This window comes from Cystoisospora suis (genome assembly GCF_002600585.1).
Source record: "Cystoisospora suis strain Wien I chromosome Unknown contig_421, whole genome shotgun sequence".
In the NCBI taxonomy this organism is placed as follows: Eukaryota; Apicomplexa; class Conoidasida; order Eucoccidiorida; family Sarcocystidae; genus Cystoisospora; species Cystoisospora suis.
This window is the reverse complement of record NW_027153222.1, coordinates 20,622-41,754: the sequence shown is the minus strand read 5'-3', so window position 1 is coordinate 41,754 and position 21,133 is coordinate 20,622. Positions and strand designations below refer to the sequence as shown.

The following is a 21,133-nucleotide window of genomic DNA, read 5'->3' as shown; positions in this document are numbered from 1 at the left end:
GGTCCTGGTGCATCCTTCTTTGCTGGTCCTGGTGCCTCCTTCTTCCCCGCCTGCTTGGGATTCTTTGCCGGCTGGTCTTCCGCCTTCTGGGACTCTCCGTCACTTTTCTTTGGCGGCTCCTTGGGTTTCGCTTTCGAGGCTTCGTCAGTGCTCACCTTCTTGGCCTGGTCTCCCTTTTTCGCGAAGGCACTAGCGAGCTTTGAAGCAGCAGGAGGTTTCTTTGCATCTGAGGGAGGAGCTTCACTTGAGGGTTTAGAAGGAGGGCCGCCTTTTCCTTTCACGGACTCATTCTCTGAAAGATCTTCACCTGTTAACACAGCAAAGTTTGACACTGCGTACAGGGTCCTGTGTGAAAATCTACGCAGACGGCCACGTAATGAGACGAGTAACTGGGCTCCACGTAGGGGCCGGAGTGAGTATAGCGCGCCTTTGCTGGAGTGCTGCAATGGATGCTCTCTCATTCGCGGAAGACACACATGGCACACCTGGCCCAGGGCCACGGCCGAACTTCAAGGAAGTAGGTAGGATCTTTTCCTGGAAACGCTAGCGCAGAATCAAATCTGAGACCAATGCTGCAGGCGACCAGCAACCCAATCCACGGAATAGCAAGAGGGCAGACATATCAGGAAGATTCTCAATAACTTGACTTGCGAGACCCCCTGTTATTCTGCTTTCACTCCGGTGTACGTTCCCTGCCTCCCTGACTCTCGTCGACCCAGATTCTGTCTGGGGCTTCTATTACCTTGGTCCGGGCGCCCTTTGGCTTTGGCGCTAGTTGGAGACTTCGCCTTCGTTGAGGGTGGCGACTCGAAACCTGGCATCAGCCGGATACAGCACCCGAAAGGCTTTGTGCTTGACATGCCGCACACAAGCGTATATACATGTTCTCCACAAGTAGTGCATGAGATATAAGAACAAGAAGAAGCGCCCTGTCAAGGCACAGTGACTTGTCGGCTGTCTGTTCTTGACGCAGTCATGTATGCGACCGATGGGCATACACACACCTAAGAAGTCGGTATGCTCATATGGAAAAGCATACGGAAATTTGCCCGGGCAGATGTGCATAGCCACCTGGTGCAGAAGCTGTCATCTGTTGTCGTGCAGACTGAGATGACTGGAAAGGAGATGACCAGTGAAATAATCAGGCCGGCACCCCCCACGAAACACGCGCCACACTTCCTACTGTTTCATAGCGATGGATATGGATACGAAAGGTGTTATTCCAAAGTGTCGTGGGACTACCACAGATTCACCGCTAGGTGCGAGAACAGGTACCAGTCAAACGCACAGCAGAATGGGTAGGGTAACGGACAAGGAGTCAGGGTGGCCTTGAAAGGGGAGCAGCAGCACCGAGGCAGGGCCGAATATCTCACGATACGAGCTGACGACAGCCACGCGCTTCCTGGAGTCTGTTTTGTGGTTAATACTAGTACTGGTTCTGGCATAGTGTATATGCTGACGGCTGTAGAACCCCCGGCAGAAGGTGGAATCGGGCACGCTTCATGTAACAGTGTGGGAAGCTGTGTGTGGCTGACCGAGCGCGGAGCACCTTACCTTTTCTGGTCTCCCCGCGGTTCTTGAGCTGAACTACAGGGGCCTTACTCCCTGCAGACAGGCAACAAACAACGGTTTCTCGTGACAGTACCGCCTCAGCACAAAAAAGTGTATAGTCGTACACCAACAGAGATAAGAAAAAGCCCAGCTGTGTCCTAATATCTGACTCAGGTGCTCATCGACAGATCCGAATGGACTGAAGCTTAATGGGAAACAGTTCATTGCTGTTTGAACTGCAGCCATGGACGGTGAAGTTTCTCCTCTGTACCCTTGAGCCGTGAAGACAAAAAGATGGTGATATTATTCCTGTCTGCGTATGAGACTATGAGTACGGATCGATCGGCAGGACTTCGATCTGGCAGGCTTCTTCATCTGACGAGAGCACCCGTGTTGAAATAGAGCAAAACCCATGAGATCTTTCGTGCGATGCTAATATACACTTTTTGCCGGACTGTCTCCCCAGGCAGCAGGATGCCGTGGACAAACTCTGTGAGGCTTCGCTAGACGGAAAAAATGCTAGCAGTCATTGTTTTCGCTCAACACAACTCGAACGTGCTTGGATGGTTTGGCTCCTCCCTCGTGTGAGCTGTAGTAACGAACCTGGCTCTTCATCATCGTCCTCTTCGAGCAAGTCCACAACAGAGTAGTCCATGCCGGAAGGATCCCACAAGCCTGCACTGGCGAGCTCGTCCACGGCCTTCTTGACTGCGTCCGTCAAGAATGTGTCGTGCATATGATCTCCGGATGCCTTCTTTCTCCCTAGCAATCCACCAGGGAATCTCCATCCCTTGTGGGCTTTCAAGAGTCCCCTCAGCTCTCGCATCTTCTTTCGGCGTGCCGCCTCCGACTCGGCTAAAGAGGGCTTCGCCTGAACTCCGTCTTCTTTAGGGTCCTTCTTCCCTTTTGGCCTGTTCAAGCCAACAAAGCGCCAGGGGGGGATGGGATGCCACAGCACCCGTCTCATGGCGAGGCAGTCGAGCTGAGTTGCCAGAGCAGAATTCTTGCGGAAATTCTACTGGGACCCTCCTTTTCGGCTCTACCGAGGCTCTTGAGTGTTAACAACACTTGGGTCAGAAGGCCCGTGTCAAGTCGGAAAGTCTCAGAAGTCGGGGAACTCACAAGACGAAGTGGAAAACATGCGTCCCCTCGTAAAATTGTATGCAAAATACCGTCAAAGAAATCCCTCTCCCAAGAATACAAAAAACCCGACTGTCAGCTCAGAAACGGATCGACACTGTGACTGCATGCCAAGATGGCGGGTGGAGAAAAAGTCTGATACACACTTACTGTTTTACAGTAGGTTTTTGTTTCGATGCCATAGGGTTCAGGCGGACGAGACCCGCTGAGAGAAAAAATGATACAAACGCAAAACGCAAAGCCTTTCTTCCCAGTATGTGCCTCCACACTATTTGCCCATTCCACCAAGGCGTGTATGGACGAGTCCGGTGACCGCAAGTACCCGACGCGAAGCTTGCAGAGTATAACTCCCGAGTCTTCTATATGGGGTACACCGACCAACCTGCCCTGGGAGCCAAGCCACCATGCTACGAGAAAACGAAAGCAATTCGAGCACATAGCCTCGAGTGGCACGCTGGGAGGTCCAAAACCGGTCTTCCAAGGCTCGGCGCGTGCGGCACGAACTACTAGATGAAGAAGGGGAGTGAAGAATACCGAACTGTCTTTTCTAGATGCTAAGTCGTCATGATCTCCTTTGTCGAAGAGAGGATACAGATCCACCAGACGCAACTTCTGACTCTTTCGTTGAAGAGCTACAGCCTTCCTTACAAGGAAGCATGTCGCTGACCTTTCGCTAGTGTCTTGGACTTTTTGTCCGCCGTTTTGAGTTGTAATGTTGTTTGGGTTTGGAGCTGTGAAAACAAACAAGAGATCTCCATGGTCGAGCTCTCTACTGGCGGTTCCCGTATTCTTTGTGTATCCGGACTATGTAGATGTCCCAAAAGCTACGGAAAAAATGCCCTGCTTCATGTAGAAAGGAGGCACACAGAGCTTACATTGTAAACACGAAACTTAGGGGGAGAAGGTGAGTACAGATTCGAGAAAAATGGATAGGAAAGATGGCAACGACGACGAACAAGAGAAGCTCTGGGCTGTTCCCAGCATTTTGGTATTCCAGTACGAGCATGGTGCCGAGTCTCTTGTGCCTTTCAAAAGAGAAGAGAGCGACAGGGAGATTCTACAGAGTTCGTGTATGGCTAGATATTGTAAGGCCAACCCGTAACGTGAAAACTCAATACTCTAGGAAAAAATGAGAGAGGAAATGATATTGGGTTACAACACTCCAAGAAATTCATGAAAAAATACTGATGTTTGCATGTCCATTTTCGTGTCTGGACCATTTCCTGACTGTTCATACATCCTATCGAGTGTCTCCCGGTAGTTTACATAGGCGCAATGCTTAGAGTATTTCAGACTGCAGCCCGAGTCGCTACGTGGAAGCCCCGATGGATGTCCATTGAGACTGTACCTTTTCCACCGTAAGAGGGTCGGTCGATGCAAAGACTTTAGGTTCTCCGTCATCGGTCACTTCTATGGCTGTCACAACCACCGGCTTCGAAGGGTCAAGGTTGTCAAGTGAGTGCTGTGAGGAAACACAGTAAGGATATAGAGCAGATGTTGATTTTCACGCTACATGTTCGACGAAGAGTAGAAGACCTAGAGCCTTGAAACACCACCCGCAACAACTTCCCACTGTAGGTGAAAGACTTACGCTATGATGCAATCTTCTTATGGACATAAGAAGACGGGACCGTATACGTTTCCATAGTAAGACTGTGAATGAGCACCTCGGAAGCACATAAGCCAACGTGGGCCCATGCCTCGAACGTGGGCTGTGCTGGGAGACCAGAACCAGGTACTGACAGAGTTCTATGAGTATTGAGGCGTCGTGCCTCATCAGGAAAAGAAGGAAAAGTGAGATTTGGGTCACTTGCCTGCTCCTCGATGTTAACTGTTTGTAGGGCGTTGGGGTCTGCTTCGACGCGAGTCATATGCTCCTCGGTAGTCAGGCCTTTCTTGTTCTTCATCTGAGAGAAGACATGCAGACGGCCAACAAGCTAACCCGGCACGAGCGATTGAAGAGCTGTGGCTTCATTCTTGCGCGTGTGACCGACTGGTGTCCAATCTATATCTATATGCATTCTCCGCTTATCTCTCTCACTAGACGAGGCACTGTGTGCCAGACAGGTCAGAGTACAGCCGGTCCCGCACTGCCTGCTACATAGGGTGCCGCGTGAAAACAGTATGAAATCACTGCCATGCCTGGAGAGAGCAATTTGCTTTAACAGCAGAACAAAAGTACCGGCAGGAATCCAGCTTGACGACCGACTCCCGTACAGAGAGTAGTTCCGTCCGACCAGAAACAAGGCGTCTGGGAACACAACACCGACCTGATCACGTTTCGCAGATGTTTAGGATCGCGGAAGTCCTGCATGCACGGGAGTCGGTTAACCTGCCTTCCTGCCGACATAACTAGAGAAGATGGTGCTGTGCCTAGAGTGTCAAGGCGTAAACAAGGAACTAGTCACTGAAGACAAACTGGACTACTCTCGAGTAGAAGTACTTTGGTTGGCATGAAAACAAATGAGACAAGCAGTATGTGCCCTGCGAATAGCAATACAACCCCTGAGCCCCTACCACCATGGGATCTCTTTCACAAGAGATCCATTCCACTTTGGTTTGAAAAGCTGAGCTTCCTCTCCTTTGACCTGAAAAGAGAGATGATAGCTATTTTTACCCAGAGCGGTAGTGGGGCTAGTTTGTCTCATTGAGACAGAAGAGGGACGGAGACCAGAGAAGAAACAACCTACCAGGGCGAGAGGATCATCACCAGCATTGTGAACCACAATGACAAATTTCCGATCTGGTTTCTTCGCTCCGTCACTCCCAGGGACCAAACCTCTGAAGCACAAAACCAGATTGCAAGGCACGCGAATGAGAAGACAGCAGAGCTGTCTCGACGGCGTGAGAGAACCGCATAAGCACAGGGCCGTGTGCCTTGGGAAACGTGTTGAAAGACAGTGCAGTTGGAGAGAGACAAGTTGCGTTGCCGATGAAAAAACAGTCTCTTCCATTCATCGGTTCTCTACTCCTTGAATACAGTGAACTTCTTCTACGTATTGTAGAGGACCGGCTAGGTACGATGTCATCTACCGCTCCGTATGACAGAAGGAAGAAGTGATCCTCAGTCAGAATGCTTCCGTGAGGGCTCTTCATTCAGAAAAAGTGAAAAGATTGTACGTAAACATTCCTTTGGTAAGGAACGTCAGGTTTCCAGCAAGTTCCCCTGTTAGTTGATCGCCCTAATAGCGTTCAGATGACAGCCGGAGATGAGAGATCTCTCTCCTTGGTCACTTACTCCAGATGAGTGATATGAATACGGGGCGGAGATGAATCTGCAGAAGAAACGAAGAGTCCGCAAACACCGTTGTGCGATCATCAAACGCTGTCATAGGACGCCCGTACAAAGCAAATTTACTTCTCTCACGGCCGGTATCCACGCGTTGAAAACCGGAAGGAAGCAACTGACAAACTTATCTACTAACGCAAGATAGTCGGAGACTAATATTGAGACTAATATTGACGGAAGACCTGCATGCTGCGCTCCGTTCCCGGTAACATTTACACGTAGAAAAGACGACTCTACCGAGATGATACCTGGTATCCTTTGGGCCACAACAAAAGTTCCAGACTTGAAGATAAGCAGTTTTACACCAACGGGTTACAGAGACAGGTCTCGACAATATTTCCGTCGACGGGGGCATGCTAAGGTAGCAAGGAGATTCTACTTCTTTCTAGGAAATATGGTACTCATATCATTACATAGAGGTGTCAGCGAGGATCACACACGGAAAGACCTGTCTTCGCGTGCGCACGGAGGTCAAATGTCGTTAGCGCTACTTCTGAGACCAGTAATAGACTAGAATGAAAAACCTCCTTCGCTCTTCTTCAGCAGACTTCTGCGGTCCTTTCTGATCGACCCCTTGCCAGCATTAAACTCCACCACATATACTCAAGATGTGGATTCCTGGCCATATTGAAACGCCGTAGGAAAGGTATTCAGAGGTGCGAAGGGGGGAATGGTGGCCCTGTTCCTATTATCGTCTTCTGGCAAAATTACGGTCTGTAAGTTTCTATAGTGTGCCGACGTGTAGTTGTTTCGGTAGACCCATCGCAAAAACCCTGGAGATACTGCATGGCTTCACTAGTGGGGAGTAGCACTACGTGCACCAGAATGGCAAAAAAACGGATCCCTGTCTTTCCCCTTTTCCATTTGTCTCCCGTCTCTCTCCGAGCTTGCGAATATATGTTGAAGGCAAAAGACGTTAGAATGGTGTCATGGGGTCTCGTTGAGACGTACTTCTCTTCTGCAGCAAAACACACACAGAATCACAACCGCCAGTAGGTGATGCACCTCTTGGTGGAGGAAAACCATAGAGAACCACACAATCTCTCTATCAGAAGGAAGTCCGCCTACTCCCTTTACTCATTTAAAGATGACGCCTTCTAGATTGCCTGCCTACATTCACGCACGCGCCTGACGTCATATACGTCTCGCAGGTAAAAACGACTTTTAAAATATACACGCCAGGCAAACCTGGCTACTTGATCTAAATGGCTTTTGAAAGAGTGCCGCGTGACTCTCGCATCAAATGCGAGTCACAGGGCAAGCCTTAGTAAAAAACAAGAGACCGATGTAGGCGTTCCTCCACGAAGGTGTCTGTAGACACCCAACTGTTGTGAACGACAGCTGGTCCGCCCATGCCTTAAATGCTTCCTCCTCCCTCAGAGGAGGAGTTCTATTGCTTCTGTGTATGCTCCCTCTTTTCGTTTTGCTTCGGCGTGTCTAGGCCCGCAAGAGATGCTTTGTTTTACCTCTGTCTCCAATTTCGCTTTATTAGGGGCCTCCTTCCCTCCTGTTTTTGCACTGTCTCCTTTCGACTTGAACTTCAGCAACTCTCCACCCTCTGCCTTGGCGTCCTCTCCTTTCGACGAAGCATCGGCAGGGTCCTTTGCCGGTTGTTCCTTTCCTTTAGGATCGGTCCCTGCCTTTCCCCCCTCCTTCTTGATCGAGTCTTTCGACGTTACCCCTGGAGCCTTCGATTCCTGAGGCATTGTAGCCTTCACCGAAAGACCGGCTGCACCCTCTTTCCCTGGGCCTCCCGGTGACGAGGAAAGACCAGGTGTAGGTTTATCCTGAGGCGGTTTGAATGGTGTAGCTACGCCGCCAGCAGGAAGAGGCGAAACGCCGGAAGGAACACCTTCTTTTTTGCTCGTATCGGTACTCAACTTCACCTCAGGCATCGGAGGACTCAGCAGACCTGCTGAGGGCGCATCTTTTCCCTTTACAGGAGGTATCTCTGTTTGGGCACCTGTCGGAGAGGCTTTCCCTGCTACCGTGCCACCAACCACGGAGGGCTTACGAGCATTGAGCAAGGTTGATGTAGGGCCGGTTACCGTTGTAGCTTTCGGTGGAGAAGAAGCAACACCAGGCTTAGCTGCCTCGCCTAGACTTCTCATTGTCTTGACAGGAGCTCCATTAATTCCACCAGACCCTCCCTGGACAGAGTAACGTTTCTGTTTCACTCGGACGCCTTGGCGGGAATCTGCATCGCCGCCGGCGCCTTTCTCTGCTTCCTCCCGTTCTCGAATGGCTGCAGATAGCAGTTCCCACTCCGACTGGCGACGAGGTGAGGGGCGTGGGCTTCTGCGAGATGATCGGGGATAGTACTCTCCGCCCCCCATGTTCATCTTAAGATGAGAGCCGTAACGGCTGGGAGTACGGCCAGTTCTGCGACCTTCTGTGTCTGAAGTGTCGCTGTCTCCTGAAAATGTCCTTAGGACAGAACGGCGGCGACTAGATCTCCTCTGGCGCTCGGAGCTGCGCCGGCTGCCGCGCGGAGAGAATTCATCCTCGGAATCTGAGCGGAACAGAAGGGGTATACAACGACAAACGACAGATGGGGGATTTGCCGCCTGGCCAGACGGTACAGAGACAGCAGAGCACACCGCTCTAAGCCCCGTCCGACAGCGAACTATTTGACTTCAATTGGCGAGCGCATGCGCCGTCGGAAAATTCACGGAGCAAGAGACTATCTCCTACGAGGGGTGGCGGTTGGTCAGGCAGGTCTCTGCCGTCAATGAGTTCTATAGCACAACCCCCCCAGACCCACCTTCCGCCGCGGCTCAGCAAGTCCTTAGTTGGCAACACCCCTAGTGATTCACTATTCTACCGACTTGACATGGCCAGGGTACGTATGTAGAGCTGCCCTCGTACATCTTCAGGCGAGCACAGCTAAGGCTGCAGCGCGTCCATGCACAAGGGCATAGGCTGCACCGTGACTGCATCTTTTTGTATAGGAAGAATATACACACTCAACTACACGCGCATATGCAGTCCCTCTCTGATACCTCTTCTACGACCACTGTATCTCCGCTGGCTCCGTTCTGCATGACGTGCTGCGAAGGTGTCGAAGTCTCCTAAGGGCCTTGGAGACACTCGGCTTTCCAAACAGAAGTCGCCTGTGGTAACAGGAGAGACAAGAAACCAACAACGGCTGACATGAACATCTCTGAAGCATGACTAGCTAATTTGGGCCGACATGTACGTCAAGCTACGCACCACTCCCCCTGCTCCTGCGCCACGTTGCCTAGTAATGCTGCCTGCACCGGAAGGCAAGCAGGGAGAAGGAAACTTCTCTGTCTGTAAGGCAAACTGATGAGCTCTCATAAGACCCTCGCTTGAGAGCCGATACATATCGGTTTTCTGAATCATTACGCGGATGTAGGTGGGACAGAATAAGTGGCGGGTTGCAAGGCTATTTTGAGACAAGCGGGACTGACTCTTGTGTAAGACAGACAGAGCGCTCACTTTCCTGAGGCTCTCCAGGCTGAGGGAAACTGGTTGTCACAGATGCTGTTGGTCAAACGCGGAGTTTTCATGAAGTCTTCGCTCCCTTCGGGACGGCAAAGAGTATCCTGTGAAGTGGCCCAAAAGAATGTTCAGGTATAGATCTCGCTCAGATAGACGGGATCCACTTAGTTGCGTTCTTCTGCCATTCCGACACACGAATTCTAAGTAGTTAGAGGGACTCACTTGACGCCGCATGTCTGTCGTCTTTTCCTCGAGCTGAGGACGCGGTACTGATCCTCCTTTCACTATACACCGCCAGGCTTCTAGGACTCTGAGAGTCAATATTTGAACCACGGCGACCTCTCTGTGATTCAGGCCCTCCCAACGGATAATCGCTTCCACGCACTTGCGCCCCGCTCAATCCTCCCAATGCTCCCACGGGGCTTCTTCGTCCCCGGACTCCTTCGTCTGTAAGCCCTGCTAGACTGCCACCATCCGCTTGGCTCGGAGACCCAGATCGAGGCGACCGCCGCCCCGCCGGGTATCGCAAGCTGTCAAAGTCACTGCACACCGATCCTCTCCCGACGGAACGGGGAGAAGGAGATCCTGAAAAACGGCTTCTGCCTCCTTCACCTTTTCCCGAGGTTCTTTCGGAGGGCGTGAGTGAAGTGCCCAATGAGGAGCTCTTCGCTACTGCCTCCTTCCTCTCCTTCGCTCTCTTCTTTGACTTCTCCAACGCTGCTTGAAACCTATCAGCATGGCCAGACTCGCCGGAAGCAGGCCGCCCTTTCAAGTAGAAGGGAACAGGAGAAACATCGAGACCTGCTCTTCTCTCTTGCTCTTCGGAACCTTTCGCGGAGCTAATGGGCTGATCGGAAGATGCTCCGCTAAGCCGTTTTGATGTGGAGGATCTCCGAGAGTAAGGAGAAGCAGATCTTCCAAGTCTCGTGGGGCTGTCTCTGTGTGCGTCTCCTCGAGGAGAGTAGTAGGTGCGCGCAGTCCCCGCAGAGGTGTAGCCGGGGCCCCCCCTGGGGGTGACGCCAGCCCCCCCTGCCGTGTAGGCGGCACCGGCGGAGGTGCGGCCACCATGACTAGAAGTGAGTGGAGTCCCCCTAGAGGTCCGGCCGGCATTCCTACGGGTGACGGTAGGCGTAGCAGAGGCGGAGCCAGGCCTCGTCCGTGCGGAAGTGCCCCTAGATCGAGACGACAATGGACCCTCGTCCAGAGAGCCTGCAGATACAGAAAGCAAGTACCCGTGAAAAACCCATTTATGAGACAGACGACCACTGTCCGGCTCTACTGCCCGACGCACACACGGAGACAGGAAGAGGACAACAGCGGAGTGAGACATTATGAGAGGCACTGAGAACGGATCGGTCGTGCTACCTATCCACATGTTGAGATCAGACGTGTAGAAGTGTACATACATACGTACATAGATACATCACCTTCACCCGAGCGAGCACATGCAGTAAACAGCCGGAACAGGGAGACGGAGCGACCTGTGGAGGAATCGGGGAGCAGATCTATCGAGGCAGCTCGACATTGCTATTGTGTTACAGTGCAGCAAGGGTAACTGCGCAACGCTTGTCTCAACCCATCTCTAAACAGGAGTCTGTGCCGGACGTTTCTGCCTAGCTACCTCTCTCACCGTCGCTAGTCGAAGACACTTCATCATCGTACCAATGAGCGCGATCAGGCTCTCGTAAAATTGTGAGGGGGGGAGCCTGAAAACAAGCAGCACCAGATTTAAATTGTAACTGTCCCAAAACACTTGCGAAACTGCTTTCTGTCGTGCGTGCCGCACGCAATTCCTAGAAGCCAAGATCCCTGGCGTAGTTGGACGTAAAAAGAACCGATGTTGGCACCCACGGGGTGTCAGACAGACTAGTGGTTATACAATTGTCTACCTCTGGGACACTCCGGCTCCAGTGTTTACTCGCCACATATACAGTCAGCACGTTTGCAGCTTCGTTGTAAGTAGCTATGCGTATAGGAATGCAGATATGACTATCCGCGTAGCTACTTACAACACAGCCAGGCCGGCGCTGGTCCATATGTGGACCTTGTATCCACAAGGTTTGAACTCAAAGGTGGACACTGTCCAACTTCCTGTGCTAGGCTCCAGGCTAGAAGCGCACTGCATTGATGAACTCGGCTACTTCCAGGAGAGACCAAGTAGACACGCGCTTGCGTGCCGTGCACGTCCTTCTTACGCTTGCATGTGTAGATGTGTGCTTTTACGTTTTCGTCATTATAAAGGCAGAGCGGGGGCCTGTCTGTCCGCCGCACTGGAATTCGAGTGCTACGCGCATACATATGGAGGTTCAGATCGCGATGGAAGCCGTCTTACGCAGAAAAGAAGATTAGCAGGATTGCTAATGACAGGTGCGTCTTCGTATCCCCGCGATCCCTTTCTTCTCCTTCGTCTCTCTCCATCTTCAGCAGCCGCCGCCTCGCCCGCTGTCTTTGGGGTAAGGTCACGGCTTTTACTGGAACTCTCGACTCCAAGCTGCATGCCACGATGTCTACTTCGTTCCTCTTGTTTTTTGACCCTGCGTTTCTCTTTTTTCCGCCTTCTCCTCTCTTCCGTCAAGACAGCATCGCTCGGGTCTAGAGCATCCTCGACGCCCTCGTCCTCATGGGGGTAGCCACGACACCAGAGCTGTTCGTAATACTCCCGTAGTTCCCGACCTAATGGGGAGTCGCCACGTTCTCCTATCCTCTCCTTATCCTTTCTCGTCGTTCTTTGCTTCTTGCGATCTCTACTCTGCTTCGTTGATTTTCTTCGCCTGGCTTCTGTGGAAGGACGCCGAGGTATTTCCTCCGATCTTTCGGAAAGATGAGACTTGTCTGCTGCGTAGCTTGTCTGTTGGCCTGACCCCGAGTCATCCCTTAAGACAGAAAAGTACAATCTCCAGAGCTCGTGATAGAGATTATCAAGTGCAGGGTGAACGTGACGAGATACCCGAAGCTTCTCTAGGACACCAGGGACATCCAAGAACGGAGATGGTTGCTCAGATTTGTGTCCCGCGGCTCGAGCAAGAGGTTTCAGGAGCTCCCCTACCCCTGTTAGAGTCTGCAGTAGATCTGCGAATTCCTCCGAGCTCAAGGCTGGGTGGTCTAGACTCCTTGGCCCAATCACCGGTTCTCGCGGAGAATGGGGGTGCTCGCGTGATGGAAATAGCTCCCGGGAACGCGGAGACTCCCCTCCAGCGAACCGAGGGTCAGTCACGCCAGTACTACCGTTTACAGGAATCAGAGCCAAAACGTCAGTTCTCTTCGTCTCTTCTCCTGCGGGGATAACATACGGAGAGGCAGAAGAAGCCGAGCTCGGCCGCCGTCCTCTTTCAACAGCAGATGGAGAAAGAGGCTGCGTAATGCTATTCTCTGGAACCGCAAGGAAACTCGACTTTCCGGGGCGTCCTCTCTCGCTCTCAGCAGGGGTGCAGTCCTGATAGTGAACAGGACGGGGAGACAATTCCCTTTCGTGGGAGCGAGAAGCAAAGGAAGTTCTTGGAGATGGTCTACGCGGAATAGCAGGGCGACTGCGCAGAGAGGCCTGGAGAGCAGAAACACCCTACTTAAAGACACCAGGGATAAGTCTCGATTTGATCGATGCACAAATCTTTCTCTATCTTTGGTAGAAGGCCAGCGGCCGGGCAGTTTCTCAGGTCACTCACACGGTCAAACATTAAACTACTCACAGTTTGGGGGGGGGGAAACACGACACCGACAATCGCAAAACCCCGTGTACTCCTCCGATAAGAGAGCCACGGTGCTCGCGGCACCTGTCAACGGGAGTACGTATGTCCCCTATTAGTGTAGACACGTTTTGCCCTAGTCGCTGACGCATAAGAAAAGAAAGCTGTATCGGTACCTCAGACCATGTGCACACGGTTGTTAACGGGAAAGACACTCGACGGGAGTGTAAGACAAGGCCTTCCAACTGAATGGAAAGAAGCGATCTCGCGTAGAGACAACTGAGTTTTCAGCTCAGACCACGTATTCGTTGTGAAGAAAACTAACACATCTCCGAGCGGCAGCAGGACACTCACCGTTGACACACTGCTGTCATCCTCGGAAGCCGAAGATGGCGTGCTTGGGACACGGGGTTTTCTTGCCATCTTTGTCGTTTTCTTCTTCTTTGGAGATCTGCTCTCCTCTCGGGCACTCTCCCCCGATGACGGCCCAACTAAATGTCGGGTGTACTTGAGGCGATGACGTGTAGGGTCTACGGGTGCGGAAGGAGACGAAGGTCTCGGTTCAGAGTTTCTATCCTGGTTACTGCTCTCCTTCTCCGCTTGTTTCATCCTAGCCTTTTGATCATTCAGGCTCTGTTGTGCAGCCTTCAGATCGTTGCGTGCCTTTTCGAGTTCTATTGAAAAATGAAGGGAAATACAGGACATCTAGGAGCCGGAAGACATGAGAGAGAATGTTAAGCAGAAAGCGAGGATTCCCAGGAAGTCACGACCATTGAGGTGTTTTGATCCCACCATCACCGTGCGTTGAGAGCCTCGTCTGCCTTCGACCAGATCATCAACTTTCACATAGGAGCCTGGAAGAAAGCGGTGGGTCGTACGTACAAACCAACAAGGCATCATGTACGTTATCACATTTGCTGGCCACGCGATACACACCTGATCCGCCTGATGAACAAGGGCCACGCACAAGACGAAAGATAGGGAGAGAAGGCATAGTTCATTCACTTCAGTTAGTGGTGGCCTCACATGCGTGCCAGCAGCGTAGCGAGAGCTGGAGGTACGGTGATGAGACAGGAATTCCTGGGAAAGCTTGTTGTCGCGGATGAGCCTGATTTCCGCTACATCATGTGGCAGGATGTTCAAGGCGGGAACCTCTGCTGCAGGAGTGTTGAGCTAGGGACGAGACAGAAGACACGCTGTGGCCTTCAAACCAGGCAGGTACGCGTTGACACACACGTCTATACACATACATGGGCAGATGTATGTATATAGCGTACGTGAGAGAGATTGCGAGCACTCCTGGTATTTACCTGCAAGCATCGACTCTACCCGGGCTCCCAGGACCGCTGATTTCTTCTGTTCCTTATGGTATAGAAGATTGTAGTTCTTCGCTCGCGTCCTATCCTCCTTAGCTGATATTACACAAAAGGCACACATACCCAGTTGCGTCTTGTGGCTATGTAGTGCGATAATCTCCTGAGGAGAGAAGTCCCACACGGAAGCATCATTGCGATTTCACAGCAGAAACGCATGCGTAGGTCACTTAGGGCAAGTCTCTCTGTGCGGCCGGCAATAGAGAACAACTAAAGAGACCACATTTAGCTTCTTCTTACCTGAGGCCTCGAGAGCCGCAGCTCTGAGGTATTCCTGTGCTGCCTTCGCCTGTTGTTCCCGAAGTTTCTCTCTCTCCATTTGCAGGCGTGAGGCTTCGGCTTGGAGGGAACGTGGACTGGTCAGGCATCAGACCGGACAATTGAGAGAGGGAGCATCACGGGTGGGAACGGGTGTATGCAAGGTCTGGAAACGGGCTCGCGTGCGTGGACCGTGTAGAGCTACAGTGTTCCCTTCTCGCTACGTGTCTGTTTCCTCGTACAATCAGCGAGTCTACATCAGCTCGAAGAAGTGATGGGTATCAAGCGTATAGAGTTTGTACAGCTTCCTATCCGCACGCATTTAGTGGTCGGACGCAGTTTGCGTTGAATCTTCGCTTCGGGAAACTGTACTGACAGCGCAGAATGCATGAGGAAAACCGAGTACGGTAGCGAGGTCACGAATGTGTTTTTAGGCAAGAGTGCCGAGACGGCTTTCTTAGGCAGTGTTGGAGTAGCTGAATACACTTTTGACCTGGTGAGACCCGACTTTCTTGGGATCTCGCACGAAGCACCCTCAGGCATGCACTCGTGTCCGTGTCTGTAAACGCATGTACACGTCAAGCCACGCGTGCGTTACACCTAGGGCGGAAGTTTTTACTGTATAACAAAGTCCATCTACCGTACGGGCACGCATAGAATAAGACTGACTTAGTTTGCTCCAGGTGGCTTGACGGTCGTGGGTGACCGCTGCCGAAGATCGCAGTCCCTACAGACAGTGGTTTCTGTTGCTTGTTGCCTTTGTTTTCGTCATTTCTCAGGTACTCGTAGGTGGCAGACAAGGCGAGAATGCCTCCTGGAGTCACTTTTCTCCTAGTTGAGGTCGACTGGGGTGTGTGGCTGTCATTCGCGCAGCGGTAGTTCACGGACATAGCCCCTGGCAGCGAGTCTTCTCTCACTCGAGCAGCGACAGAACGAAACGGACCAGAGCGAGAAGGCAAGCCAGGTGTCCACGACGAACCGCCTGCCCCCGACTGTCTCAGGGGAGAAGAAAGATCCGGGGATTCAGAAGAAAAGGAAGGATACATGGAAGCACAGAAAGGATCCACTGCTGATGGCTTGTCTAATTCACCGACCGTGAAGGCAGGCCGTGGTCTCGATGAGACGATGCGAGGGAAACCACTGCCCGTTGGAGTCTTGCAATTGCTTGACCGTCCCCATGAAGACGAGGGATGATTTGGAGAAGAGGGGCAAGACTGTAAAGCAAGGATAGGCCTAGGACGGGAAGTCCAGGCTGCTGGGCTTGGCGGCGGCGAGTCTTCCCGGAGACGTTGCGGCCCTGTCCCTGCTTCTTCAGCCTGGAACAGAGACTTTCCCGTTACGGTCGCAGGTTGTGGTGACAAGGGTCTTTTTGTGTGGTGTAACCTGCCGGAGCCTTCCGACCTCCGGCTGGTTGAAGACGATGCCTGATGGCATCCAGAGGACGGAGAGGACGATGGAAAAACACATTTGCCAGGAGCATTCATGCAAGCACCGGACGTGCCACGACGGCCTGGATTATTAGAAGGAAGCCCAGAAGGTAAGGCGCCTTTGTCGCTGGCGTGACCGTGTCCCCCTGTGTCTTCAGATTCTCTACCAGGACAGGCTAGTCCTCCACAATACGTAGTGGGTTTGAGGGGGGCGGAGACACATGTCCCCCTTTCACGAACCTTCTCTCTCTCCGTAACGTCCCTGAAAGAAGTGGGAGACGGAGGCTGCAGAGCGCCGGGCGTACTGCTCGGAAAAGAAAAGTGGGAATGAGGCTTCTTCCTGGCTACGTCATCACCCATCCTCCCTCCTTGGTTGCTCCTAGTAAAAAAAGGAGACGGCGAAGAAGCGGGTTCTACGGCTCTGTTTTCAGCGGCTCTTAGGGAAGGAGAAGCAAAGCGAATGATTTTGCTTTCTATCTCCTCTTTTTTCTGTAGGATTTCCTTTTGATTACTGTTAGCCGCGACAACACTCGAATTCAAAGCTCTCGAAGGAGTGGCCGGAGGACCACCACGCAGAACAGCAGTCTGATCCGGTGGACAACGCTCCTGGTACACCATATCTCGGAGATTTTTGAAGTCAGAGGGTGACCCCACAAGGTATGCCCCCCTCTCCATGTTTGCTGAGTTCCGTCCCTCCTGTCCTGTTGGGGAACGCGTAGGCTGGAAGAGCTCGCAATCAGGAGGATGAGCGCGAGATCTATGAACTTGTCGCCGATGTCGGAAGACGGGACAGGGGGGAGGGGGGGAACGTGAAGCTGAGATGGCATCACAAAAACAAAGAAAGGGTAGAGTTGAAACGAAACTATCGAGTATCATTGCACACGCTTCAACCCGCCACGAGCCACCACTCGTCCAACCACACGGGAGCCCAAGTTGCATATCTGAAGGTACAGCTTGAGGAAGAACGCCGCTGCCGGGGTGTACACGGTGTTGTAAACAAAAATTAACGGTACCCATTTCTGCCTTGCGTAAGATGCTTCCATAACAACGACCACCTGACAAGCAGCGATGATGCAGCAGCAGGATCAGACGACTTCTGTCGGGCAATACAACTAGTCCCTCCAGGAATGCCTACTACCAGATGTATCAGAATCTCATAGATTGTGAACCTCATCCAGACACGCGTGTAAACTTGAACCCGCATCCCCGAAGGCTTTCGGCAGTTCTGCCTGTTCTTGCCCAAGACACTCACACTGTGATCTCTCTGTTCTGCTTCCATGGCTAAAACGAGCCGACGGACGTGCCGCCGCTCGGCGCCAACGGGTCTTCTTCTGAGTACCCGGCGCGTCCGCCGAACATTTTTTGTCTCCCAGGCGCCGTACGGTTTCTTCGATCCCGTCTCCTTCCGTTTCCGGCTCAGATCCCCTCTGTTCTCTATCGGAGGACGGAGTGTTAGACGGATCCCTCCCCACAGGCGGGCCCTGGGGCTGCGGGCACAAATATTCCCCGCGAGGACTTTCTTCGTGGTCGGAGGCTGGCGGAGAAAAGGCGGGCACAGGGGTGGAGAAAGTTGAAAAGGGTCGATTCTCTGGGCGAAAGGTGTCGAGCCTGTCCTGCACCTCCTCTCTCCATCGTTGTGTCTCTTCATCCGGATTGAAGACGACAGAGCGGACATACGCTCGAGCGTCTTCATCCTCTCGATTCTTTTGTTTCTCTCGCTCTACAGCGGCACGAATGCGAATCTCTTTACGATAAGCATCAGCTGCTGTCTCTACAGCCCAAGCACTTGGAGGTAGACAGAAGACTCTCTGGCCTTGGATTGTAGGCGGATCCACACGTGCATTTTTCTTTCCCTCTGAAACGGGAGACTCCGGTGCCGGATCAGAGTTCACGATTATTTCGCCCGCCGGGGAAATGGGCTCCGAACTGACATCCTGGTGTTTCTGGTCCCTTCTGACAAAATTGACGATGACCTTGCCAAGGAGGCCTTTCTTCACCTTCTCTTCACCGGATTCGCTCTCACCTGGCCCGTCTTCGCTCTGATCACTTGTGATTCCTTGAGGAGTTACCCTTCCCCTCTCGGGCCCGGATGCTGTATCGGTTCTATGAGAGAACCGGAGCTCCTCTGACTTCTCTCGACCTCCTCTCGTCCATTTAAGGGGTGATATCACGCTTCGATTCCGAATGCTTGGTCCGCGTTTAAGAACTTCGAAGTCCGGCTCCTCCGCACCAGAGGAGACAGTCGAAGCCGTTGAGACAACCCCCATGGTCGACGGAGAAAGACGGGAGGACCAGTGTCCTCGTGGTTCTTCCATAGACCCGACAGCATTTCCATTCAAGTAGAACTCTCGCCTTCCAGCGCCTGTCCAAGATTCAACGAAACCTCCCTTTTTATCCCCTCCAACACCTCTCCGAGACCCGTGTTCCTCTGCTACGGAGCTCCGAGTCGAACACACGGAAACGGCAGGCACATGTGGGACGGATTTCGGCCAGGCCCCTCTGTCTTCTTTGAGTTGCTGATCTGATGGTCTTGGGTTCTTTCCTTTGTCTAAAAAAGCGTCGGCTATGCTGCCTTCATTGCGGCTGCTTCGTTCCTTTGACTTCCTGTCCGACAGCGAGCGAGACAGGTAAGTGCTGCGAGGTGCAAAAGATGTGCCCGGGGACGAGAGAGAACTGCGAATGCCTCCTCCCGAGTTTGGACCGCGTACTGTCTCCGGAGCCTCCCGTCCATTTTCGTTCTGCGAAGAGCCTCGGTTGCTACCACCTACAACGCAGGCTTGGACAGGCTCCTGGGCAGCAGTGGAACATTTCGAAGACCTTTGTCGGATGGAATCCTGCTCCCCAAGAGACGGAGACGCGACCAGGCCTGAGCACAAACCGAAGTCGCACCGAGTTGGAATCGAAGGAAAGATAGGAACAGGAGCACGGGACACCCGCTAGAGTTCAACCCCCGTAAGAAAACATTCACTATCGTGAACCGTAAAACTTCAAACCCTAGACAAAAGCCCACGAAAGCGATGCACTTTGAAGCGCAGGCCGTCTCTACCAGTTGGAGCCTTCGAAGAAGGCCGCTTGAACTGTAAAATGTTCTATCGAGACACTGAAAATAGGAGAGATGAGCCATACTTGAAACTGATTGACCGTGACAACCATGTCTGGCGATGAAATATGAGCAGTGCTACTAGGTGAGGATGCTTAGATAGTCGCTGGAAACGAAATTCATGTGCACGCTTCTCGGGCGACAGCAGATTAGGAAGGTTACGACGGTTACGTCTCCACGGTGCTCCCTGTTCACAGATCCAAACTTACGTGTTCCGGGTAAAGGTCTTCCCGGTTGAAATGTCTGGCTTAGTGCCTCCATGGTGAAGAGAGTTCTGGTTTCACCCTGAGACGGACGCTCTTCTCTCGATGTACCGACACTTCATGAATCGAAAAAAAGTCACTTCAGGGGCCGTACTAAAGGGCCATAGTATGATTCCTGAGTACGAGTAGTCGGACGCGCTGTTATGTATGGCTGACGAAAGTAAACAAAAGAGAGAACCCCAACGGATACGGTGGGAAGTATAACAACGAACCAGTTCCTACACGGATAGGTCTTCCTCCCGGCTTTTACTTGTTGCAGCTTGAACAGATATGGATTTGACCCCCGTCGATATATCCTCGTGCTGCGGAAGATCGTCAACGGAGCTTAGTGTTCCAGCTTCACTATGCTACTGAGTCCTCGGTAGCGTTGAGGGCGAATTCTCGAGGAAGAGGTGTACATTACGCGGTCAGGCGAAGGAAACTGAGACAGATACTTTCTGCTTCATACACGTCCCCACCTGTCCCTGGTGCAATCCGTTAACATCTGGGCAAGAAAAGACGTGCCGGCAAAGAAGAGAGCAACTGTGTTACTCAGTTGCGGACGTGTCTTTATGAGGCCGCCGGATCACGTGCTTGATAGACAAATACGACACTATCTCCGTAGAGGAGTCAAGACGACGACTGCACTAGGCGAAGCATACGGAGGAATACACGAGAGGCCGGCACAAGAAGGGTTCCGGACATTTGTACAACGATGCCCTTGTTAAACTTGAGAAAACCATGCCCCGGCTTCTTTCTCCCACACTGCAACCGAGGCCGCACTATCAACTGTAGAGACTACCGACTAGACAAAGAGAATCTAAAGAATCCCCTACGCATCTGCCGAAACGCCCACGAGGGTCGTTATCATTAAAAGGAAGCCGGATGGTCTTGCAGAAGACGGCGAGAGGTAAAAAGTGGATCACCCCGACACTCGAAAATAATGAGAAGAAACAAGACACGATCACAGATCACGAAGGCAGCTGCAGATATGGACGGCGCCTGCATCCCAAGGAACAGCAGCTAACGTCGGAAATAGGCAAGAAATGAAGAGAAAAGACAACGCTCCTGAACTGTCCAGCTGTCCAAAGCACCAGCAAAAGCAAGTGACCGTCGTCTTCGTTCTCGATCTGGGTCTCGAGACCTCACCCGAGACGAATTGACAGAGTGCTCCATAAGAAGCGGCGACGAGAATGGATGAGATGCAGCTGCGGGCGCTAACTCCTTTCCAGGAGCTAGTAAGGAAGAGGACTTCCGTCAATTTCAGTTGTCTAGGTTTGAACAAGAGAGAGAACGCAGGATGGCGTCGTGGGACAGAAAGGGGAGTCGGCCGACCCTAGTCACCACATGCGCAACGGCTCTACAGGGAGACTGGTTTGCTTTCGCCTCGACTGCCCTTGAGATTGAAATCCTGCGTTTTTATTTCGGCGAGGAAATTTCCTTCGCAGAATGTCTGTAGGGATGGAACCCCGTTCATACTCGAAGCCCCACGAACCATCTCACGTTGAACCCCCGGCGGGTGATGTGACACCGGCCCGGAGGGTGACGCTCTGCAGGATCTTCCGCTGAATGGTACTAGACACGAGCTGCCGCGAGCAAAGAAGA

The 21,133-nt window shown here is 52.3% G+C and overlaps 2 protein-coding genes across 2 annotated transcripts in view; both read right to left on the bottom strand.

The window, feature by feature from the left end:
* CSUI_001044 (neurofilament triplet protein m) overlaps positions 1 to 5,964 on the bottom strand; it is a 7,721-nt gene extending 1,757 nt beyond the window's left edge. Inside the window, exons 1-10 of the mRNA XM_068061250.1 lie at positions 5,930 to 5,964; positions 5,382 to 5,472; positions 4,524 to 4,598; positions 4,040 to 4,153; positions 3,359 to 3,422; positions 2,842 to 2,896; positions 2,155 to 2,462; positions 1,555 to 1,605; positions 743 to 814; positions 104 to 307 (exon numbers count right to left, since the gene is read on the bottom strand). Of these exons, the coding sequence (XP_067926769.1) occupies positions 104 to 307; positions 743 to 814; positions 1,555 to 1,605; positions 2,155 to 2,462; positions 2,842 to 2,896; positions 3,359 to 3,422; positions 4,040 to 4,153; positions 4,524 to 4,598 (943 nt within the window). The 5' untranslated portion in view covers positions 5,382 to 5,472; positions 5,930 to 5,964. The remainder of the gene's footprint in view (positions 1 to 103; positions 308 to 742; positions 815 to 1,554; positions 1,606 to 2,154; positions 2,463 to 2,841; positions 2,897 to 3,358; positions 3,423 to 4,039; positions 4,154 to 4,523; positions 4,599 to 5,381; positions 5,473 to 5,929) is intronic.
* Positions 5,965 to 7,446: 1,482 nt separating this feature from the next.
* On the bottom strand, positions 7,447 to 21,045 carry CSUI_001043 (neurofilament triplet protein; the record flags this gene model as incomplete). Its single annotated transcript, XM_068061249.1, has 11 exons — positions 19,496 to 21,045; positions 17,439 to 19,052; positions 15,429 to 17,001; positions 14,742 to 14,857; positions 14,439 to 14,540; positions 13,483 to 13,802; positions 11,778 to 12,986; positions 11,076 to 11,151; positions 9,668 to 10,654; positions 8,983 to 9,093; positions 7,447 to 8,492 (listed from the first exon to the last, which is right to left on the bottom strand). Coding segments are annotated over exons 1-11 (7,206 nt in total), but the record flags the coding sequence as incomplete, so codon positions are not given.
* Positions 21,046 to 21,133: the final 88 nt, after the last annotated feature.